Here is a 16,849-nt window from a genome sequence, read left to right as displayed (position 1 = left end):
CGTTGCGGTTCCGGTTTTGGGCGTAGGTGTGGGTTGGGTGCTTGTGGGAGAGTTGGTGGTGGTAAGTGGTCGCGTGTGGCTAATTGAGCGTTTGTTCGCAACGGTCACGAGATGGTCGTCAGCCTCTACTCAAAGAGACTCGTAATCCTCACACAAGCACAGCCTGGCTTGTGGAGTTGAAGGAGCACTCGGTTCGGCCTTGTGATGGTGACTACACCCACACGATAGCTACTTGTCCAACGCGAGGAATGAAGTCCTATCTATCATCTACTTAACATAGCTACAAAGCTACATCATCAACCCCAACGATCCTCACATCCGCATTATCACCGGATAGGACAGGAAGCACCAACGGTCGCGCCTACAGCGGCATTTCACCCCATCCAGCGATGACTTGCATGTCAGCGGAGGGCAAGCGTCAGTGAACCCATAACTTCGCCCACGACTTCACATTGCAAGCGGTCATTGGTCGGTTATAGAGAAAGCTAAGCCCGAAGAGGCAGGATGCGCGGCCAATGGGAGGGGAGTATGGGGGCATGAGTGAACGGGAAAACCTGGGGTTGATCGATGGGTCGGTACATGTACATGTAGTCGTGGGTAATTTGTGTAGTCAGCAGGAGATACCTCAACTGTTACATACATAACCCTTTTGGTGCCTTTCGTGTGTGTACTAGATGACGATGGTCATGAACAGTGGAGGGTTCGTCTCATCATATATGGTGCATGCTATTCGTAACGTGCAAGCTGTATCTCGAGCACAGGGTACTACCACAGAACGCGGGAGAAATCACCATACAGCGGTCCTGAGCGCGACCCGGTCCTGGTCAGTCAAGCTGTGGTGGAAAGCCCGGTCGTAGTATTTCTTCCTCATTCCGTTGCCGCCTGAGCACACAAGACGCGCCCCCGTGATTCTTAACGGTCAGTCGCCCTAAGCACAGCGTCACCCTTCGCTTAATAGCGACCATAGCCACTGTTGTCTTGACCGTAGCCGCCTCCGCTGCCGTAACCTTCATCCCGTCGTGACTCGCTCCGATACCCCTGCCCTGGATACTGTCCCGAAGACTGCTGACTCTGCTCGTACGAACCCGCACCATAACCGGAGCCATAGCCAGTTGAGTACGAACCTTCGCCTCCGGCGGAATCTTGTCCATAAGCCGCTGCGCCATACCCCTGTGATGCCGGTGCATACTCCGACGACGATGCATACTCCGACGCGCCACCACTACCACCACCCACACTCTGCCCGCCCAACCCCCGCTGCTGCTGCGCAAACATCGCCATCGGCCCCCCAGCCGTATAGCTATGACTACTCGTCCCCCCCAACCCCTGCAACTGCTGCTCCAACGGCACCAAACTCGACTGCAAATCCTGCACCACATGATTCTTCCCCGCCCGCACACTCTCACTACTCAACAGCCGATCCAGATCCCTGCCCTGATCCGGCCGCGCATGCACCCACCGCTCCACAACCCCAAACATCTCCCTCTGCATCTCCGACTTCCCGTCCCGCAGGGCCGGGTGGTGAAACACCGTCGCGACGTCGTGGAGGATTTGTTCTTCGCCTACTTCCGGGTGCTCCCATCCGTATATCACTCTCGGCGCGACGAATTTCAGTATCACCGCCGCTACCTGTCCCGCAGGCTCGTTGAGGATATTACTGAAATGGTCCTTCGACAGCAGCGAATGAGTGGGGTCACTGCTCGTCGGGTCCTCCCAGACGAGGTACTGCTGTCTCTGACTCGCGCTCACAACGGCGCCACTCCCCGTTTTCAGCGCATTGGAGGCCGCGGCGATGAGGGGTTTGACGAAAGGTGCCATGAGGCCCATGACAAAGAGGGTGACTTTTTCGCTGATGGTCTCGATCATCTTTTCCAGACCGGGAATCTTCTCGACGAAGCTGGAGATAGTGCGGACGACGCGGTCGCGGAAGGTGAGGATGGGGCGGAGGCGGTCGATGACGGCTTGGGGGTCGATGTTGACGTTGAGGCCCGGCCCGGCTGTAGTTGTGGTTGGGACTGAAGACTGTCCTGGGAAGCCGTACTGTCCTCCAGCCCGCGGCGCATCCTGACCATACTGACCTGGATACTGCTGGTAAGCACCACCAGATGGATCGCGGCTACCGCCCATCCGCTCGTTCTCCGCAGCCTGCGCGTCCGAGTCGGCTTGCAAGCGCTGCGCCTCCTCGATCAACCCTCTCGTTCCTGGCACCTGTCCCAGCAAGCTTGTCAGTTCCGACGCACCACCACCATAGCCCCGCTTCTGCGTTGCAGCGGCTTGACTGAGTGCATTATCTAGCTGCTGCACTTCCGCTTCATTGACCTCAGTCTGCGTAACATGGTCCGTCGCCTCGCCAAGCACAGAATGCAAGAAGTCGACCCCGCCGAATGTGCCAGTAACCAGAGGGTAAATCTGCTTTCCACGAACATTAAGCATAGTCTGCGTGCCCACGTGCGGGAAGACATTGTGGAAGCCTAGCTCACGTAAAGCGAGTTCGGTGTAGTTCGTATGCGCGCCGAAGTCCTCGAGACAGTGCAGACCTTGACCGAGACAGCGAAGGGCTTCGCAGAGGTCCTCTTCGCGGCCGCGTTGGGCGCCGTGAGTGTAGAGGCGGCCGAAGTGGATGCTGCGGGCGAAGCTATACTTGACGTAGCCGAGAGAAGTGGCCCAGCCGCCGCTCTCGTTGGCGATGTAGTTCTTCATGCCTGTGTTGGGATCGATGGCTAGTTCGATGGGCATAATAGGTCCGCGTAATCGTTGGTCGTATTGTCTTGCGTCGATGTTGTCGGCATAGTCTCTGTCAGTAAGTATGAACGTCAGCTGTCATCCTCGAGGCATATTCTGATTGCGCAGGAGGACTGACTTGGGGTTGTCAATGTGCTCTAACGGGCCAGTCAGTCGCTATCTCAACGAGGTGATCGAGCCACATACCTTCTGGCCGGTAGACACCGAGCCTCTCAGCCGTGACCTCAAACTCCTCCGTGGCGTACCCGAAACTCATGAACGCCAGCACCCAGACCAGAACACGGATGACGTCGGCCTGGACGCCCTTGAGAGTGCCGACGTCGACGGCTTGCGAGTAGTCGCGAAGCCAGTTGCCAAAGTAGGCTCGCTTGACCATCATGGAGGTCCATTTGTGGCCGTGGATGAAGGCCACCGTTTTGAGAAGATCCTACCGAGGCATTAGCGGACGGCATGCAGGAGATGGTAATTCTGTCATACCTCAAGGTCACCATGACGCCAGTTGTGGCCTTCAATGCGGGAGATACTGGCTATGTTGCCGGCACCGAAGGCGGCTGTAGGAGAAATGAGTAGAGTGAGAGCGAGGAGGGAGAATATGAGGAAGGTAGTGTTTGGGGTCATTGTTGAACCTTTCCACGTAGTATGAGAGATGGGCGGAAGAAAGCTTGTTGCAAGAAGGACAGCTTGAAAGATCACGGTAGCAAACCTGGTCGCGTGACTTTCATCATTGACTGCGCACTGTGAGACGCATGCATGAAGTTGCCAGCGGAGTGTGGAGCTCAAGCTCGTGGCGCAGTGCGGCCAAGATATGCTTCCAGCCTTGGCAGGCACGCAGGATGGCAACAACGTGAAGCTGTGCTGTCCTGAGCGCAAAGCAATGGGACGAAATCGGGTGAATATTGTTGCAGAGTCGACGATCTCAAAGACATTCTGAATGAGTCACCCAAGGTACAAGATGCAATGAGATGCATCGCATGCTGAAGTGGGCTGTAGAGATCAATTCGCCAAAACTTGATGGGAAAATGTTCGCTAGAGTTCAATCAATACTGCGGAGACACCTCCGAGACGTGTCGTCTCCTCCGAGCTGGACCATCTCGAGCACACGATCCCACAGACATTGACTACTGTTGTCTTAACCCGAGCACCACCCAAATGGCTTCCAAGTCTGGATACCAATGCCTTTCATGTCTTCTCAAAGATACCTTCACCTCCCGCGCTGCCTCAGCCTCCCGCACCACCAGCAGCAAACGTCTCTTCCATGTCTCCACCCCTCGATCAGCCCGTCGAAGACCCGCCTACCCTTCTGTCAAGCAGTCCCGAATCGATGCCGCCGCCGCTCAAGAAGCAGACATCCAAGCCCGAGCAGCCCAATTGCAGCCCTACACCCAGCGCGAACGAGAACTCTTAGCCATGCGTTACACTCCTGAGCAGATGGAGATCATCGAGGCCGGGGAGGCCGCAATAAGTTCCCGTGATATGGCGGAACAGGGACGTCTCCGTGGTGACGCTTTCCGGCCAACGTACATAGACGACTTCTCCACTCTCCGACCGCTCGTGGACAAGCCCGCCCGTCTGGCCCTCGACGACGCCGAAGATCAGGCGGGAGACAAGAAGAAGAAAGACGTGAAGAAGTTGAAACTGCCCGGCCCATTGTCCGCCACGGAGGGCTCCGGCGGCGCAGAACCGCACCTCCAGCGCCTCTCCCTCACCACCGGTCTGCCTCTCCGCACTCTCCGCAGCCTCCGAATCAAGAACCTCGTTTCCCACCGCGTTGTAAACCAGACACGCATGGGCAAGATACAGTCGTTGTATTTCCTGACGATCGCAGGGAATCAGGACGGCATGGTGGGCGTGGGTGAGGGTAAGGGAGCGGAAGACGAGGATGGCAGACGGCAGGCGATGATGAACGCGATTCGAAATCTCAAACCCGTGCCGCGGTATGAAGGACGGACGATTTTTGGCGAGGTGGAGGGGAAGGTCGGTGGGAGCGTGGTGAAGCTTATGGCTCGGCCGCCTGGTGCGTACATCCTCACCAACTCTCTGCTTTTCAATAAACATGTTCCTCGTTCACGTGGCTGACTGTATGTAGGCTTCGGCAACAGGTGCCAACACCTCATCTTCGAGTTGGCGCGTGCGGCCGGTATCTCGGATCTGGCGGCCACGACGCCGCGGTCGAGGAACAAGATGAATGTGGTCAAGGCGGCATGGCAGGCGCTGACGAGCCAGCGCTTACCCGAGGACGTGGCCCGGGCGAGGGGGAGGAAGATGGTGGATGTGCGGAGGGTGTACTATGGTGGGTTGGTGGGTTAAAGATTTCGTTTGACGCTAAGTGTATACCAACCACGTCCCACTACCTACATCATCTTGACATTCAACCCCTTGCGACTCTCCAAATATCGGCATTATTGGTCCCTTGCTGTGTTCGGCCGGTCGAGATGGACATCACCCGATCTGCGCAATGGACGAATCAATCAAACAGGTCAGCCGGCAAACCACGTCCTTCATTCTGGACCGGCAATGGGTCGTTCCTTCCTTCGCTTCCCACTGTCAGTCAAGCTAGCACACACTTGCCAAGCATTCCGTGTCTACGCGCTTAGTACTCAAGCATGCTCGAGGCTACTTGACACCGCTCGCGGGAGACATACGGCCCGACAGCCTGTACTTCCCGGAGTGAACGAACAGTCAAACGTCAAGCAAACACTGAACAATCCAGGGGTGGACGGCGACATGGCCGAAGGGGAGGTCGTCGCGATGGCCCGAGGTGCACGACTCCCGTTTGCAGCAACACCTTGGCCTCGGCGGATAAGCTGCGGTGTAGTGGCTGTAAACAAGCGACCCGGGAGCGGGGTGGTATCTAAAAAGGTCGTCCTGCCACGCCCAGTGAAAGGATGATACTCGCTCCGGGGCGCACCATGCCAGCTCAAAGGCATAGAGTGCAGGCGGCTGGCGGTCTCTGGTGGTGGCACGGCGCGTATGGCTGGAATCGCAGGCATTGGGCCCAAAGGCTTCACTACGAACGCAGATTTCAACGCGCGCCATGTTCAGCAAAATCCGCGGTACAAAAAGCAGCACAGTATAGATTAGGTTCTGCAGCAACAGCAGCGCGAGATCAACGAGCTGCAGCAGCGACTGCGAACGACCTGTCTCGACGCTTCTCTCAGACCGTACGCTACTATCCGCAAACGGGACTTCTACCGCTCCAGCAAGACTTGGCTGTGATGTAGCGAAACTTCACGCAAGAGCCGCAGGTGTTTCTTGCCCATACAACGACCCGCCGTAATGAGCTTCGTGTCGACAATATCCACACGCAGCTGACAGAAGAAGATATTCGCTGGGTCCAGCGCGGCCATCCGCGTGAGGAATTAAGTTGGAGAACTCTCAGGACCTCTTCGAGCGCAAAGGCGAGCTAGTATTCTGCCAGTTAGATTATAACCACGCAGGTGGCAGTTCAGTTACGGGTTTTGTGGCCTACCAAGAACCCCCACATGCTCATGATGCCATTGCGGACTACCATTGCGGACTACGACTGCCAAAACGCAAATTGCCAGCCCATTCGCCTCACTATCTTACCAACAGTACCTGCCGATCGTGGCGCTCGAGGTCCGACTGGCAGGACTGGGCAACGAACGCTGGCGCCAAGGCATTCCCAACAGATTCCACCATACGGTCCGGCTCACGACGGGCCCGTTACGGCGGGCGTCGCTCAGGGAAGCCGTGTGAACGGGCGTATGAGCGAATCGCCCTTTGATCGAAGCTCTCAACACACCCTTCCCTGAGCGAAGCTCAACCCACAGGAGCTTCTGCACACACACCTACTGCTCTGCCTGGCGCAAACACTACATGACTGGCTCCGTATCAAGTACGGGCTTCATCCAGCCGTACCATGCATGAGCTGCTCTTCAGAGGCTTTTAGTTGGGAGAATCACCGTCGCCACTGCTCGTACTGCGCGATCTTCTGTTGCAAACACCTTGCGCACGGCGTTGATTGCTGCTGTATCAGTGTATATATCATGCTTTGGCAGTGTACTCCTATCGTTCCGCTCTACCCACTGGGTCTCTCACTCCCCTGTGGTTAGTCAGTTACAGTGCAGGCCTTAGCGAGCAGCACGATCAATCATCTGCGAAGTGAAAGGAACCAGAACTGGGATTCACTGGTCATCTTTCGCAGGTAGTCTCGCTCTTGCACATTGTACACATGGCATACTTTACATAGAACTACACCGCAAAAAGGGGTATTGTGCGAAGCACGCCACTGTGCCTGCCGGGCCAGCCAGACTCCGTGCCAATCGTCACCCGAACGCCCCATGATCCAAGACCCATCCTCCTCTCAGCCATCGTGTATCTTCGTGGACCTTGCCCCAATACGCCCACCCTAGATGCCCGTATAGTACACTCACCATGGTTCTTTCAGATAAGCCACTGTAAAACTCCGCCGTCACTGCCTCGACTAGAAGCAGTTAAGGGCATTCTTCTTCTTCTTCTTCGAAGTATTCAACTCCATCATCCGCTGCTCAAGCGCCTGTCGAGCCCTCTCAGCCCGCAGGCGCATTTCGCGCTCCTCCTCCACGGCCTGCAGACTGGCTCGCGAGTTGCTCTTGTCGCGACGCAAGCCCACAAGCTCATCCTCCAACGACGTGCACTTCTTCCGCCAAACCTCCATCTCCGACTTTGTCCGATTCGCCGACGTCTCCAGATCGACCAGCGCCTCTTCGAGCGTGGCCGTGAGCTGCTTCTCGGCGAAGAGGTGCTTCTCGATGGTGCGGATGCGTGCTTCATGCTCCTCAAGCTGATGAGACGTGGGCGCCACTTCGCGGGAAGTGTGGCGTGATCCTGGTGGCGAGGTGCTGGCAAATGGTGATGCAGCGCGCTGCACTGGCGATGTCGCCCGCTCCAGGCCGTTCGGCATTGGCGGTGTTGCCGTGATGGGCGAGTTCGGCAACGGTGGCAGCGGGACAGATGGTGGAGGCGTTGGCATCACTGTCGGCGGCGACTTACGTGCCGAAGTCTGTGAGGCGGACCTGGCAAGCGCGATAGCCGCAGCCTCGGGTGATAGCGACTCGCGGTTGAATGTAGGTCCTGAAGCGTTCGAGTTGGACGAGATTCTCCTCAGCGTAGCCATTTGTTGCTGTACAACGTCAGCTTGACTCTCACACGACACGACAATTGCAAGTCTTCTTACCTCGAGCGCGTTATTCTTGGCCCTCAGCTCCTCCAGCTCCTTCTCCATCTCCAAGCGTACTTGCACCGTTTCCGACTGAATGCTCGACAAACGATGGTTCGTGCGCTGGTGGGAGTCGAAGTTGTTAGTAAGCTGCTCCTCGAGCTCCTCGACCAACTCCCGACTCTTCTTCTCTTTCGCGCTAACCTTCTCAAAGTTTAGAATGGCCTCTTCGTTGATCATCTTGAGCTCGCCAATCTTGTTCTCTAAGCCAACCTGCTGGTTCAGACTCTTCTGCAGCTCTTCTTGTAGGTCTTTGAGCTCATTAGTCGTCTTCAGATGACGACCGTGCAGCTCTTTGCCTTCCTCTACCAGACCTTTGATCTGCGAATGCAGCTGTTTCGGGTCAGTCTCGTAACCGAGCGCAGAAGACGCGCTGCGGAGAAGCTCAGTGACCATGGCTTGAGCACTCATCAAGTCAGCCTGCATGTTTTGGACAACCAGAGAATGATGCTCCTCAAGCTCCGCCAGGCGCCGGGTGGATTGCTCTTCCGACTTTTGCTGTGTCGCTTTAAGATCGTCAACACGCCTGCTATGGTTCGCTTGCAATGACTCAAGCGTCTCTTGGTGCATGCTGATGGCCGACTTGTGCACTTGTAGCTGATTCTCGAGGTTTGCCACGAGGTCCCGGTGAGTCTGCAGTTCCTTCTCGCTCAAATCGCGCGATCTTGAATCTTCCTCGACCTTGTGCAAGATGTTCGCATATGACTGCTCGAGCTGGGTCATTTTCATCATGTGGTCGTGGGAGGTGGACTTGTATATCTCGATCTCGCTCTGCAACGCGCCGACAATATCTCTGTGCCTGTCGCGCTCTTCCTCAAGACTGAGTGCAATAGCCTTTTCCTCTTCCGTCGGAGGCGGTGGCAGAGGCTTTTCATTGCTTGAGGTGCTCGACCTCGCTGCTTTATCAGCCCGGTGCAATGACTCCTCGAGATCGGCAATCGTGTTTAGCAGCTTGGCTTCCGACAGCTTCATAGAGTCCATCGCGTCCTGATGCCTCACCTCCCATGCCGCCAGATCACCTTGCAGCCGGGAAATCTCTTCGACCCGCTCGTTGTCCCGGGTTGCGCCGGCCATGGTTTGCTCAATATGACTCTCCTGCGTAGGTGTAACCTCAACAGCTGGTGTCTGCGGGTAGTCGCCAGGTATGTGAGAGAAGTGGAGGTCCTCGCTCGGCGTCGGAAGTTGGTTAGCATGCGCCGCAGCGAGCTTTTGGTGTTCAGTCAAGCTAGTCTTCAGCATCTCAATCTGGCAGTGGAACTCCTTCTCCCGAGTAGCGTGCTGCTCGTGTAGCGAACGAATTTGATGCTGGCTCTCTTCGAGCTGTTCGCGCATCTGGCCAACGACCGAGAAATCCATGCCGGAAGAAGCGGCCAAGCTGGCACGCTCTCGCGTCAGGCCGGCAATCATCGTTTGCTTGCCTTCGAGGTCCTTGCGCACAGTCGCAAGCTCGGCTTCGAGCGCATGCACTCTCTCGGTCTTGCCGTGCAGCTCGTTCATCATGCTGTTCAGGTGCGTCTCAAAGCTTTGCCTCGTGTCGGGCGATGACTCAAAATTCTCCAAAGCAATGTTCTTGAGACTGGCGAAAGACCGGGATGCGCGCTCGTTGGCAATTGGATCTTCAGACTTCCTTCTGAGGACTGGCTTGGTGAAGCTTGGTGACGTAGGCCGAAGGCTGTAGTCGCGATCGCGGGCGCGCTGCATCTCCTGCCTCATCTCCTCCACCTCTTGCAGCGCAGCCTCATGCCGTTGCGCCAAAGTCTTGTAGTTGTTGGTCAGCTCCGCAACCGAGACCTCTTTCTCAGCGTGTAGTCTCCTCAGCAATTCCATTTCCTTAGCCATATCCTGCCTTTGCACTGCATCCTGTATCTCGGCATCCGAAACGTCATGTTGCACAGCAATCTCGTCCAACATGCCGATCCGATCACTATCCGAACCTTGCCTGGTCTTCGCCATAGACGCTTCTCCGGTAGTACTCAATGGCCGCTGCGATGACAGTTCCGCCAAAGACCGCGAGGATGAGGGCTGTCCATTCGCCTCTTCCTCGTCCCTCATCCCCGCGTCTGCTAAAAAAGATGTTGGCCAACTCGGAGTAGGCGTGTCAAGCGACCGGGGCGTCTCCTTCCCATACTCGAGCTTGGCAAGCGTCTCCAAGGCCGTCTGGTATTTCTGCTGAAGGTTGTCGTAATCAACGAGGCTCGACTCATGCTCAGAGCGCAAGTCGAAGAGCTCCTGCGTCAGCGTCTCGAGCTTGTCTGCCATGAAGTCATTCTGCGCGGGACTGCGAACTTCGGTTTCAGCTGGCATCAGCGTGTGCCTCTTACTAGATGACAACAAGTCATCGCTGGACTCTTGTTCCGCATGGTTGTGTTCTGGCTGCTCAGTTTCGGCGTCCTTGAAGTCTTCATCACCGCCGTCCGCAATGCTACCCTCAGTCGGTGACTTTGGCCTGAACGGATCGTACGAGTCGCGGTGACCGTTCATCTTCGGCCTTTCAACCTGCCGCATCGTTTCTATCTCCTGGTGATGCGCTTGCGGCTCAATCTGCCGCATGCCATCAAGCTCACCCAGCAGGTTGTCCAGCTTGCCAATGCTTCTCTGGCGCTCCACAACATTCTCCAGGCGGTCGAGCTCGCGCTGCATCAATTCTTGATCTTGCTCCGCGTCCGCCAATCGTTCCTCCAGCGTTGAGATGTACTCCTCTTGGCTGTCCTCGGTTTCTCGCATGCGTGCAATCTCCTTGTGTAGCTGAGCAATAGAAGTGAGGCTGCGTTCTTCGCCCGAGGCTGATCCTTCCACTCTCATTTCCAAGTCGCGCATGTAGCCCTCATTGCTTTGCTCGCGCTCCAGAAACTTCTGTATCCGCGCCTGCATTTGGTGCTGAATTGTCTCCATATAAGCGATGCGCGTCTCCTTTTCCGTTAGCGTACTCTCGGAATGCGACAGCGTGGATCTTGTATTTGACAAGTTGGACTCTAGCTGCTGGATGGTCTTCTCGTACTCCAGCAGAACACTTTCCGTTGCTTCCGCAAGTGCGCTTGACCGCTTTACGCGCTCCATCGCATTCGCGCCGAGAGCCTCAGCCAGCAGCGGCGTCTCCGCCTCATCGCCTTCGCGCGCCTTTGACAATTCTGTAATCAGCATAGCGTGCCTCTCGCGGAGTGCGTTGTAGTTCTCTTGGATGTCCAGAAGTTGCGTGTGCATTTCGGCCTCGCGCTCCCTAAGCCGTTCTGACCGGCCGGCAGGCGCATCTCTTCTGTCACCATTCTCGGCACCATGCCTAAGCTGATCTCGTAGAAAGGAGTTTTCCGCACGCAGTCGGTCGAGAGCGGCTTGCTTGTCGCCATCGTCGTAGGTTTGCTGAATCTCTGGCTTACTCTGGATCGCTCGTGCGCGCAAAGCGTAGGCAAGCGTGTTGACCGTTTCGCTGAGGTGAAAGGCAGCTGGCGTGACACATGCTATCATGAAAGTGATGGCGTTGCCACCTAGCGAATCTTGTAGCAGTCGCGTAAGCTTCGAGTCACGGTAGGAGATGTGCGCCTTCGGAGACTTGACGGATAGCTGCGCAATGACCTTTCCAAGACTGGCCAGCCCAGCATTGATGGAAATGCCTTCTTTGGCCCGATCGCCGGTAGCTTGGGTATTCTTGAGCCGCTCACTGCCAGCGAGATCGACGAAGTGCAACTTGCTATCAAGCGTCACGACATCCTCAGCTGTGGCCATCATCCCAATCGGCACAGATCTTCGCTTTTCGAGGTTCGGCGTAGGTGATGGTGAACGCTCGCTCGGCTTCCTCTGGACAAGATGTAAGCTGAACACTGCATGTGAGCGCGAAGACCTCGCATTGATTGCAGTGGCATCTGTTTGCCTGATGGACGAGCCGAGGTTGAGCGCATCCAGCAGGTCGTCGACAGAATTGATCGTTACTTCATTCAACCCGGACAGCCATATGCGGCCCTTGTCTTCTCGTATCGCGACCTGCGAGCGATCCGCCATTCCCACGCCTTCTGGGACAAGCAGGTCCCGTAGTTGCTCGTTGTAGATCTCGACGTAGCTAGCTTTGAGTTCCCAGTTCCTGTTCACGTTGCCATTGGTCTTAGCGAAGCTCGCTAACGTAGGTAATGCTTGGGTAGAGTAGCGCTTGGGTGTCTGTAATCCTGACGGTCGCGTGACGGTACCATTGAGCTTGTCGAACAGCGCTCTCGCCGCTCTTGGCACGATGCCCATAATGTTCGCATCGCTTTGATCTTCCGGGCCCGATGTGCCCATGGTGTATGACTTGCCGGCGCCGGATTGGCCGTAGGCGAGTATCGAGACATTGTAGCCTCTGACGAAGGAAGAGACGCTGTCACTGACATACTCCCACACGCCATCTTGCGAGGTATCCTCATCAAATACTCTGTCGAAGAGGAAGAGCTTCTTGCCTTGCTGTGATTGCACTGCTAAACTTGTCGGAGTTGGCACCTCGCACGTACTCTCGCGGAAACGCTGTGGTATTAGATCGTAGCCAGGGTCTGTAGGTCTAAGCGGTGGTCGCACCCGCACAGCTATGAGCGCACGCTCGTCAGTGAGTGTTTCGGATAGAGTCTGGACATAGGCACAGCTGTCTAACGTACCAACTTTGACCGCGGTCTTTGCGTCGTCGTCGCTTGATCTACTCCCAGCGCCATCGGTGATGCGACTCGAACTCCGCTTCACTCGCTGCTGCATGCTGGCAGTCGACGGCCGGTGGTGGTGGCCGTTCGTGACCATGCTTGCAGGGCGCGATGATGCAGTGGGAGAGGTGGGCGGAGGTGCGAAGTCCATGGCCGCACTGGCGGCGGAGTAGAGGCTGCCAGTGCTGTTCGTTTCATGGCCCCCCTGCATGCTGGACGCAGCGAGCCACACCACGCGCACGACAGGGTTGTCGGAAGTTCCGGTTGTTGCGCGTTAGCGAGTCGATGGAGTGCAGCTCGCAGCACGCTTGCGCCCTGCTTTTCGCGATTGCTGCCCCACCACCGAATAATGGAAGCCGACCAGGCACTTGGAAAATGCAACGGAAAGCCGTCGAGTGGCTGCTATTGCAGTAGTGATGCAAGGAAATCCCGGTTCGTGGGACAATGCATGCGCATCGAATGGCTCGGGCAAGCTCTGTCGTATGCGCCTTTACAGTGGGGTGTGCAACGATGAAGACTGGAGCTTTGGGCCGCAAGAGCGGTCATGAATCGTATTCAACAAGGACGACGATCTTTTAAGTTGACCTTGGCGGTGCGTACATGTGTCCGGTGTCGATGGATTAGTAGAGATGCTGAAACGACAGTGATTGCGCAAGAGCCTTCGAGTCCTGCTCTTTGCTTCTCATATCCGCCATACGCCGATGGAGATGATGCATGGAAGGAAATTGGTCAGAGCAACCCAAAAAGCACTGACCGTCTACGTTTGAGTGTGGCTCGAAATTGCGGCGGCAGCGGCGGCGGCAGAACATCACAAGACCGAAATAGGAGTGGAGGTGCCGGGGTTGGTTGTTCCTCGGTTCTATTCCCTGTCACTTCTCGAGGCTTGCGCGCTACCCTGGTTCATCCTGCCGTCGCTTCATTCAAGTTCATCTATTCGACCTTGGCCGCACGAAGGAGGAGTTACAATACCTGCTTTAACAGCAGCAACAGGTAGGGCGGATGTCATCTCGCAGATCGAACAGACGAAAGTGACAGAGGTAACCCCTGCATCGCCGCCCTATCCACATCGCGACCGTTTGATCGAAGCGTGAAGTCAAATAGCTGACCATTCATACGCCGTGCGGTTTCCTACGTGTACACTTCGTCTGTTGTCGGAGGCCTTGCCCCTGACAGCCAAGATGGATTGATAGGGGACCCAGGTTTCTATCGTGTTCAATGGAGCTATCTGTACTTGCTTCGCAAGCTACAATGACATGGATAAACCTGTCGACATCGGCGTTGTCGCCGCGTACCTGCATTCCGGTACCCACAGTATCCGCTCCGTCTGCACGTTTAGGTCTTTAGCGCGATCTGGTTCAGCTCGTAAGAGACATTCCTTCAAACGATTCCGGACGTTTCAGCTTCCATCGGTCACGCTTAGTACCAATCTGGCATATGCAGAATAACAGAGAGCCGCAAGCGAAGTCAGCACGGCTGCTTACCATCAATGCCGGCAACAGCATAAGTAGAAGCATAATACAGTGTGCATCGATCACAAAGTGCCGTATAGAGCAACGCAAATAGATGAAATTGAAGTAGATGACACGGCGTGCACAAAGTTCGAGCGAACCATTCGCTCATTGCTTGATCGCAACCTAATCGTGAAAGGTTGCCTTTAGGGGATCTAGAATATATCGCACGCTTGGTGGTTCGATGACAGAGCCCTGATGGTATGCTTCCAGTTCCGCGATGCATTGGTGGGAGCTACATGCTAAGCTTGAGACTTCAGGGACATTTTTCACAACGCTCATGTTTGTTAAGCGTGCCGGGCCTAGATTTTCATTTAGCATACCTCAAACATGCATTGCAGTAACCTTCTCATGCATGCGTCACGCATGGACAAAGGTGCCGGGTACGTTTCCGGCATTGTTCGCCAGGGTTGTAGCGCTCTGCATAACACGAACCCGTCATGATCCGACGGAGGAGCGTAAGTGTCGATGCTTGGCGAAGAGATGGAAATTTCAGACTCTTATGTCGGAAGAATCGCTTCCTGATCCAACAGCATGCGATGCCGAGTTTGCCCGCCGCTTGTTGAGGGACAGGTTGCTGGCTTTCCTGTACAAATGGAAGGCACTCCAGGCGAGCCGTGTACCCAAACCAGGAAACTCTGATAGATGGCTAATATCGGTCGAACGTCCTTAAACGTGCGACAGAAAGTGGTCCATGTTATCAGATCAGTGTAACGGGATTTCGTAGCTTCTTTGAATAGTTTGGGAAGTAGGTACGCGATGGCAGGGCGTATACATATGGTAAAAGTCATGCGCCACCTGTGGCACTGATGGTTTGTCACGTGGGTTGGTACATGTGAATGGTGCATGTGGTGATTTGTTCCTTCTTGAATTTCCCGATTTACGTGGCGTGCTGTGCTTGGCAGAGCCGCGACACCGTAGCAGACATCGTACTGTCTGCGTAGGGTGCCCAAGTTGTGCGGTCTCTCACTCATCCATTGAGGTTCTTGTCCAATGCGCACGGAGGCTCTGAGAGCCGAACGTTTTACTGTCTAGCAACCACTAGCTATTGTCTTAGGAGTGATGCCAGCCAACCCATACGTCACCGTTGGTGGCGGCGGGCGGTACTACTGCAAAGATGTGCAGCTGTGTGACTACCCTGTGAGCTATAACAACTTGAGCACGCTTGTAGCCACGAAATGTTTCCCCAGAGCTGGAGTATATCAGCAACCGGAACCTACAGTATATGGCTGTGAACCTAGAAAACAAGCAATGTTGCTGGAGGACGGCACGAGTGGGAGATCAACCACAGGGATGACGGCAAGATCGGGCTAAACCTGATCAATATGCAGTCTAACGAAACTATCTCCAAGTTGGGGCTCCAACTTTCCCTCATTGACCGAATCGGAGTACACGCTTTGAGCTCCTACCGTGGTTGAGGCGGTCCCCATCAACGTTTTACCTTTGTACTTCCCGTGAATATGTAGACAATGTCGTCAATGATGGTCATTCGCAGAGTTAAGCCAGTGCATTCGCACGTGGCTAAGTGGAGAACTGTCTGGACCTACGAACGACTGTCTTGAACATACTACTACACGCCTTCAACCAGCTAGGTGACCGTCGAGTACACTCATTGTTTTCACGACTCTCAGCAGCACTCGCCACCATGAACATCAACGTGCGTACACCTTTCCAATGCAGAAGCGGCATCATGTCACTGACTTCAACTCAAGGCCCCATTGCAAGGCGCGGCCATCGCCCTGCCCTTCACCAAGGCAGCCGATCCCACTAGGCGTGGGGAGGTGGAAGCCGATGAAGCGGTGATGCGCATTCCCTTCGCTCGCCGCATCCCGGACAACATCCGCAACCATTTCGTTGCCATGACCGGCGAGTATGTCGGCACTGTGCTGTTCCTGTTCTTCGCCCTCGGAGGCACACAGGTAGCCAACCAAATCCACACCTCATCCGGCCTCAGCCAGGCAGAGGCCGGCAGCAACCCGCAGCAACTGCAGTATATCTCGCTATGCTTCGGCTTCTCCCTCGCCGTCAATGCTTGGGTGTTCTTCCGCATCTCTGGTGGACTGTTCAACCCTGCCGTCACAGTTGGGATGTGCATCGTAAGTATAGTAGTCCCGCACGACAGTGGTGTCATGTGCTGACCAGTCATACATCGTCAGATCGGTGCACTCCCGTACATTAGAGGCGCTCTGTTGATCTTCGTGCAAATCTTGGGCGGTCTGACGGCTGCGGCTCTCGTGTCCTGCATGTTCCCGGGAGCGCTCAACGTCCAGACATCCTTGGGTGGCGGTACCACCATCGTGCAAGGTCTGTTCATTGAGATGATCTTGACTGCCGAGCTCGTCTTCACGATCTTCATGTTGGCCGCCGAGAAGCACAAGGGAACATTCATCGCGCCAGTGGGAATAGGACTCGCACTGTTCATCGCGGAGCTTGTCGGAGTGTACTTCACCGGTGGCAGCTTGAACCCGGCACGCTCGTTCGGCCCTGCTGTAGTCAACCGCTACTTCCACGGAGTAAGCATCATCCTTGTAAATGACAGCCCCGATCCTTTGCTAACCTGCAACAGTATCACTGGATATACTGGCTCGGTCCGATGTAAGTCGAATTTTACTCGATCGTCGCCTCACGCTCAGTACTAACATATGCTCAGTCTGGGATCGATCGTCGCCGCAGGCTTCTACAAGTTGATCAAGATCCTGGAGTACGAGACTGCGAACCCGAACCAGGAC

General features: G+C 55.6%; 5 protein-coding genes across 5 annotated transcripts; 3 read left to right on the top strand and 2 right to left on the bottom strand.

Moving 5' to 3' along the window:
• Positions 1-714: 714 nt before the first annotated feature.
• Positions 715-3,399, bottom strand: BAUCODRAFT_38991 (uncharacterized protein). Its single transcript, XM_007682739.1, has 4 exons — positions 3,220-3,399; positions 2,929-3,169; positions 2,861-2,879; positions 715-2,794 (listed from the first exon to the last, which is right to left on the bottom strand). The coding sequence occupies exons 1-4, from the start codon at positions 3,358-3,360 to the stop codon at positions 952-954; spliced, it is 2,244 nt and encodes a 747-aa protein (XP_007680929.1). The 5' UTR covers positions 3,361-3,399; the 3' UTR covers positions 715-951.
• Positions 3,400-3,891: 492 nt separating this feature from the next.
• BAUCODRAFT_78828 (uncharacterized protein) lies at positions 3,892-5,049 on the top strand (the record flags this gene model as incomplete). Its single annotated transcript, XM_007682817.1, has 2 exons — positions 3,892-4,756; positions 4,829-5,049. 2 exons carry the CDS (start codon positions 3,892-3,894, stop codon positions 5,047-5,049), a joined length of 1,086 nt encoding a protein of 361 aa, XP_007681007.1.
• A 1,838-nt stretch (positions 5,050-6,887) lies between these two features.
• Positions 6,888-13,316, bottom strand: BAUCODRAFT_38988 (uncharacterized protein). The gene is made up of 3 exons (XM_007682738.1): positions 12,574-13,316; positions 7,919-12,504; positions 6,888-7,864 (listed from the first exon to the last, which is right to left on the bottom strand). The coding sequence occupies exons 1-3, from the start codon at positions 12,821-12,823 to the stop codon at positions 7,187-7,189; spliced, it is 5,514 nt and encodes a 1,837-aa protein (XP_007680928.1). The 5' UTR covers positions 12,824-13,316; the 3' UTR covers positions 6,888-7,186.
• A 954-nt stretch (positions 13,317-14,270) lies between these two features.
• On the top strand, positions 14,271-14,921 carry BAUCODRAFT_38985 (uncharacterized protein). The gene has a single exon (XM_007682737.1). The coding sequence runs from the start codon at positions 14,341-14,343 to the stop codon at positions 14,791-14,793; it is 453 nt and encodes a 150-aa protein (XP_007680927.1). The 5' UTR covers positions 14,271-14,340; the 3' UTR covers positions 14,794-14,921.
• A 1,055-nt stretch (positions 14,922-15,976) lies between these two features.
• On the top strand, positions 15,977-16,834 carry BAUCODRAFT_54347 (uncharacterized protein; the record flags this gene model as incomplete). The annotated part of the gene is made up of 4 exons (XM_007682797.1): positions 15,977-16,216; positions 16,277-16,633; positions 16,687-16,715; positions 16,771-16,834. Coding segments are annotated over 4 exons (690 nt in total), but the record flags the coding sequence as incomplete, so codon positions are not given.
• Positions 16,835-16,849: the final 15 nt, after the last annotated feature.

Source organism: Baudoinia panamericana (genome assembly GCF_000338955.1).
Source record: "Baudoinia panamericana UAMH 10762 unplaced genomic scaffold BAUCOscaffold_14, whole genome shotgun sequence".
NCBI lineage: Eukaryota > Fungi > Ascomycota > Dothideomycetes > Mycosphaerellales > Teratosphaeriaceae > Baudoinia > Baudoinia panamericana.
The sequence above is the reverse complement of the archived record's forward strand: the minus strand, read 5'-3'. Positions and strand labels throughout refer to the sequence as shown.

Bases quoted from the DNA above. Each gene is read 5' to 3' on its own strand.
- BAUCODRAFT_38991 (XM_007682739.1), bottom strand. From the start codon at position 3,360: ATGACCCCAAACACTACCTTCCTCATATTCTCCCTCCTCGCTCTCACT. The intron at 3,170-3,219 runs GTATGACAGAAT...ATGCCTCGGTAG, and splicing joins GGCGTCATGGTGACCTTGAG to GATCTTCTCAAAACGGTGGC.
- BAUCODRAFT_38988 (XM_007682738.1), bottom strand. From the start codon at position 12,823: ATGCAGGGGGGCCATGAAACGAACAGCACTGGCAGCCTCTACTCCGCC. The intron at 12,505-12,573 runs GTACGTTAGACA...GTGCGCTCATAG, and splicing joins AAAGACCGCGGTCAAAGTTG to CTGTGCGGGTGCGACCACCG. The intron at 7,865-7,918 runs GTAAGAAGACTT...GACGTTGTACAG, and splicing joins CCAAGAATAACGCGCTCGAG to CAACAAATGGCTACGCTGAG.
- BAUCODRAFT_38985 (XM_007682737.1), top strand. From the start codon at position 14,341: ATGCATTGGTGGGAGCTACATGCTAAGCTTGAGACTTCAGGGACATTT.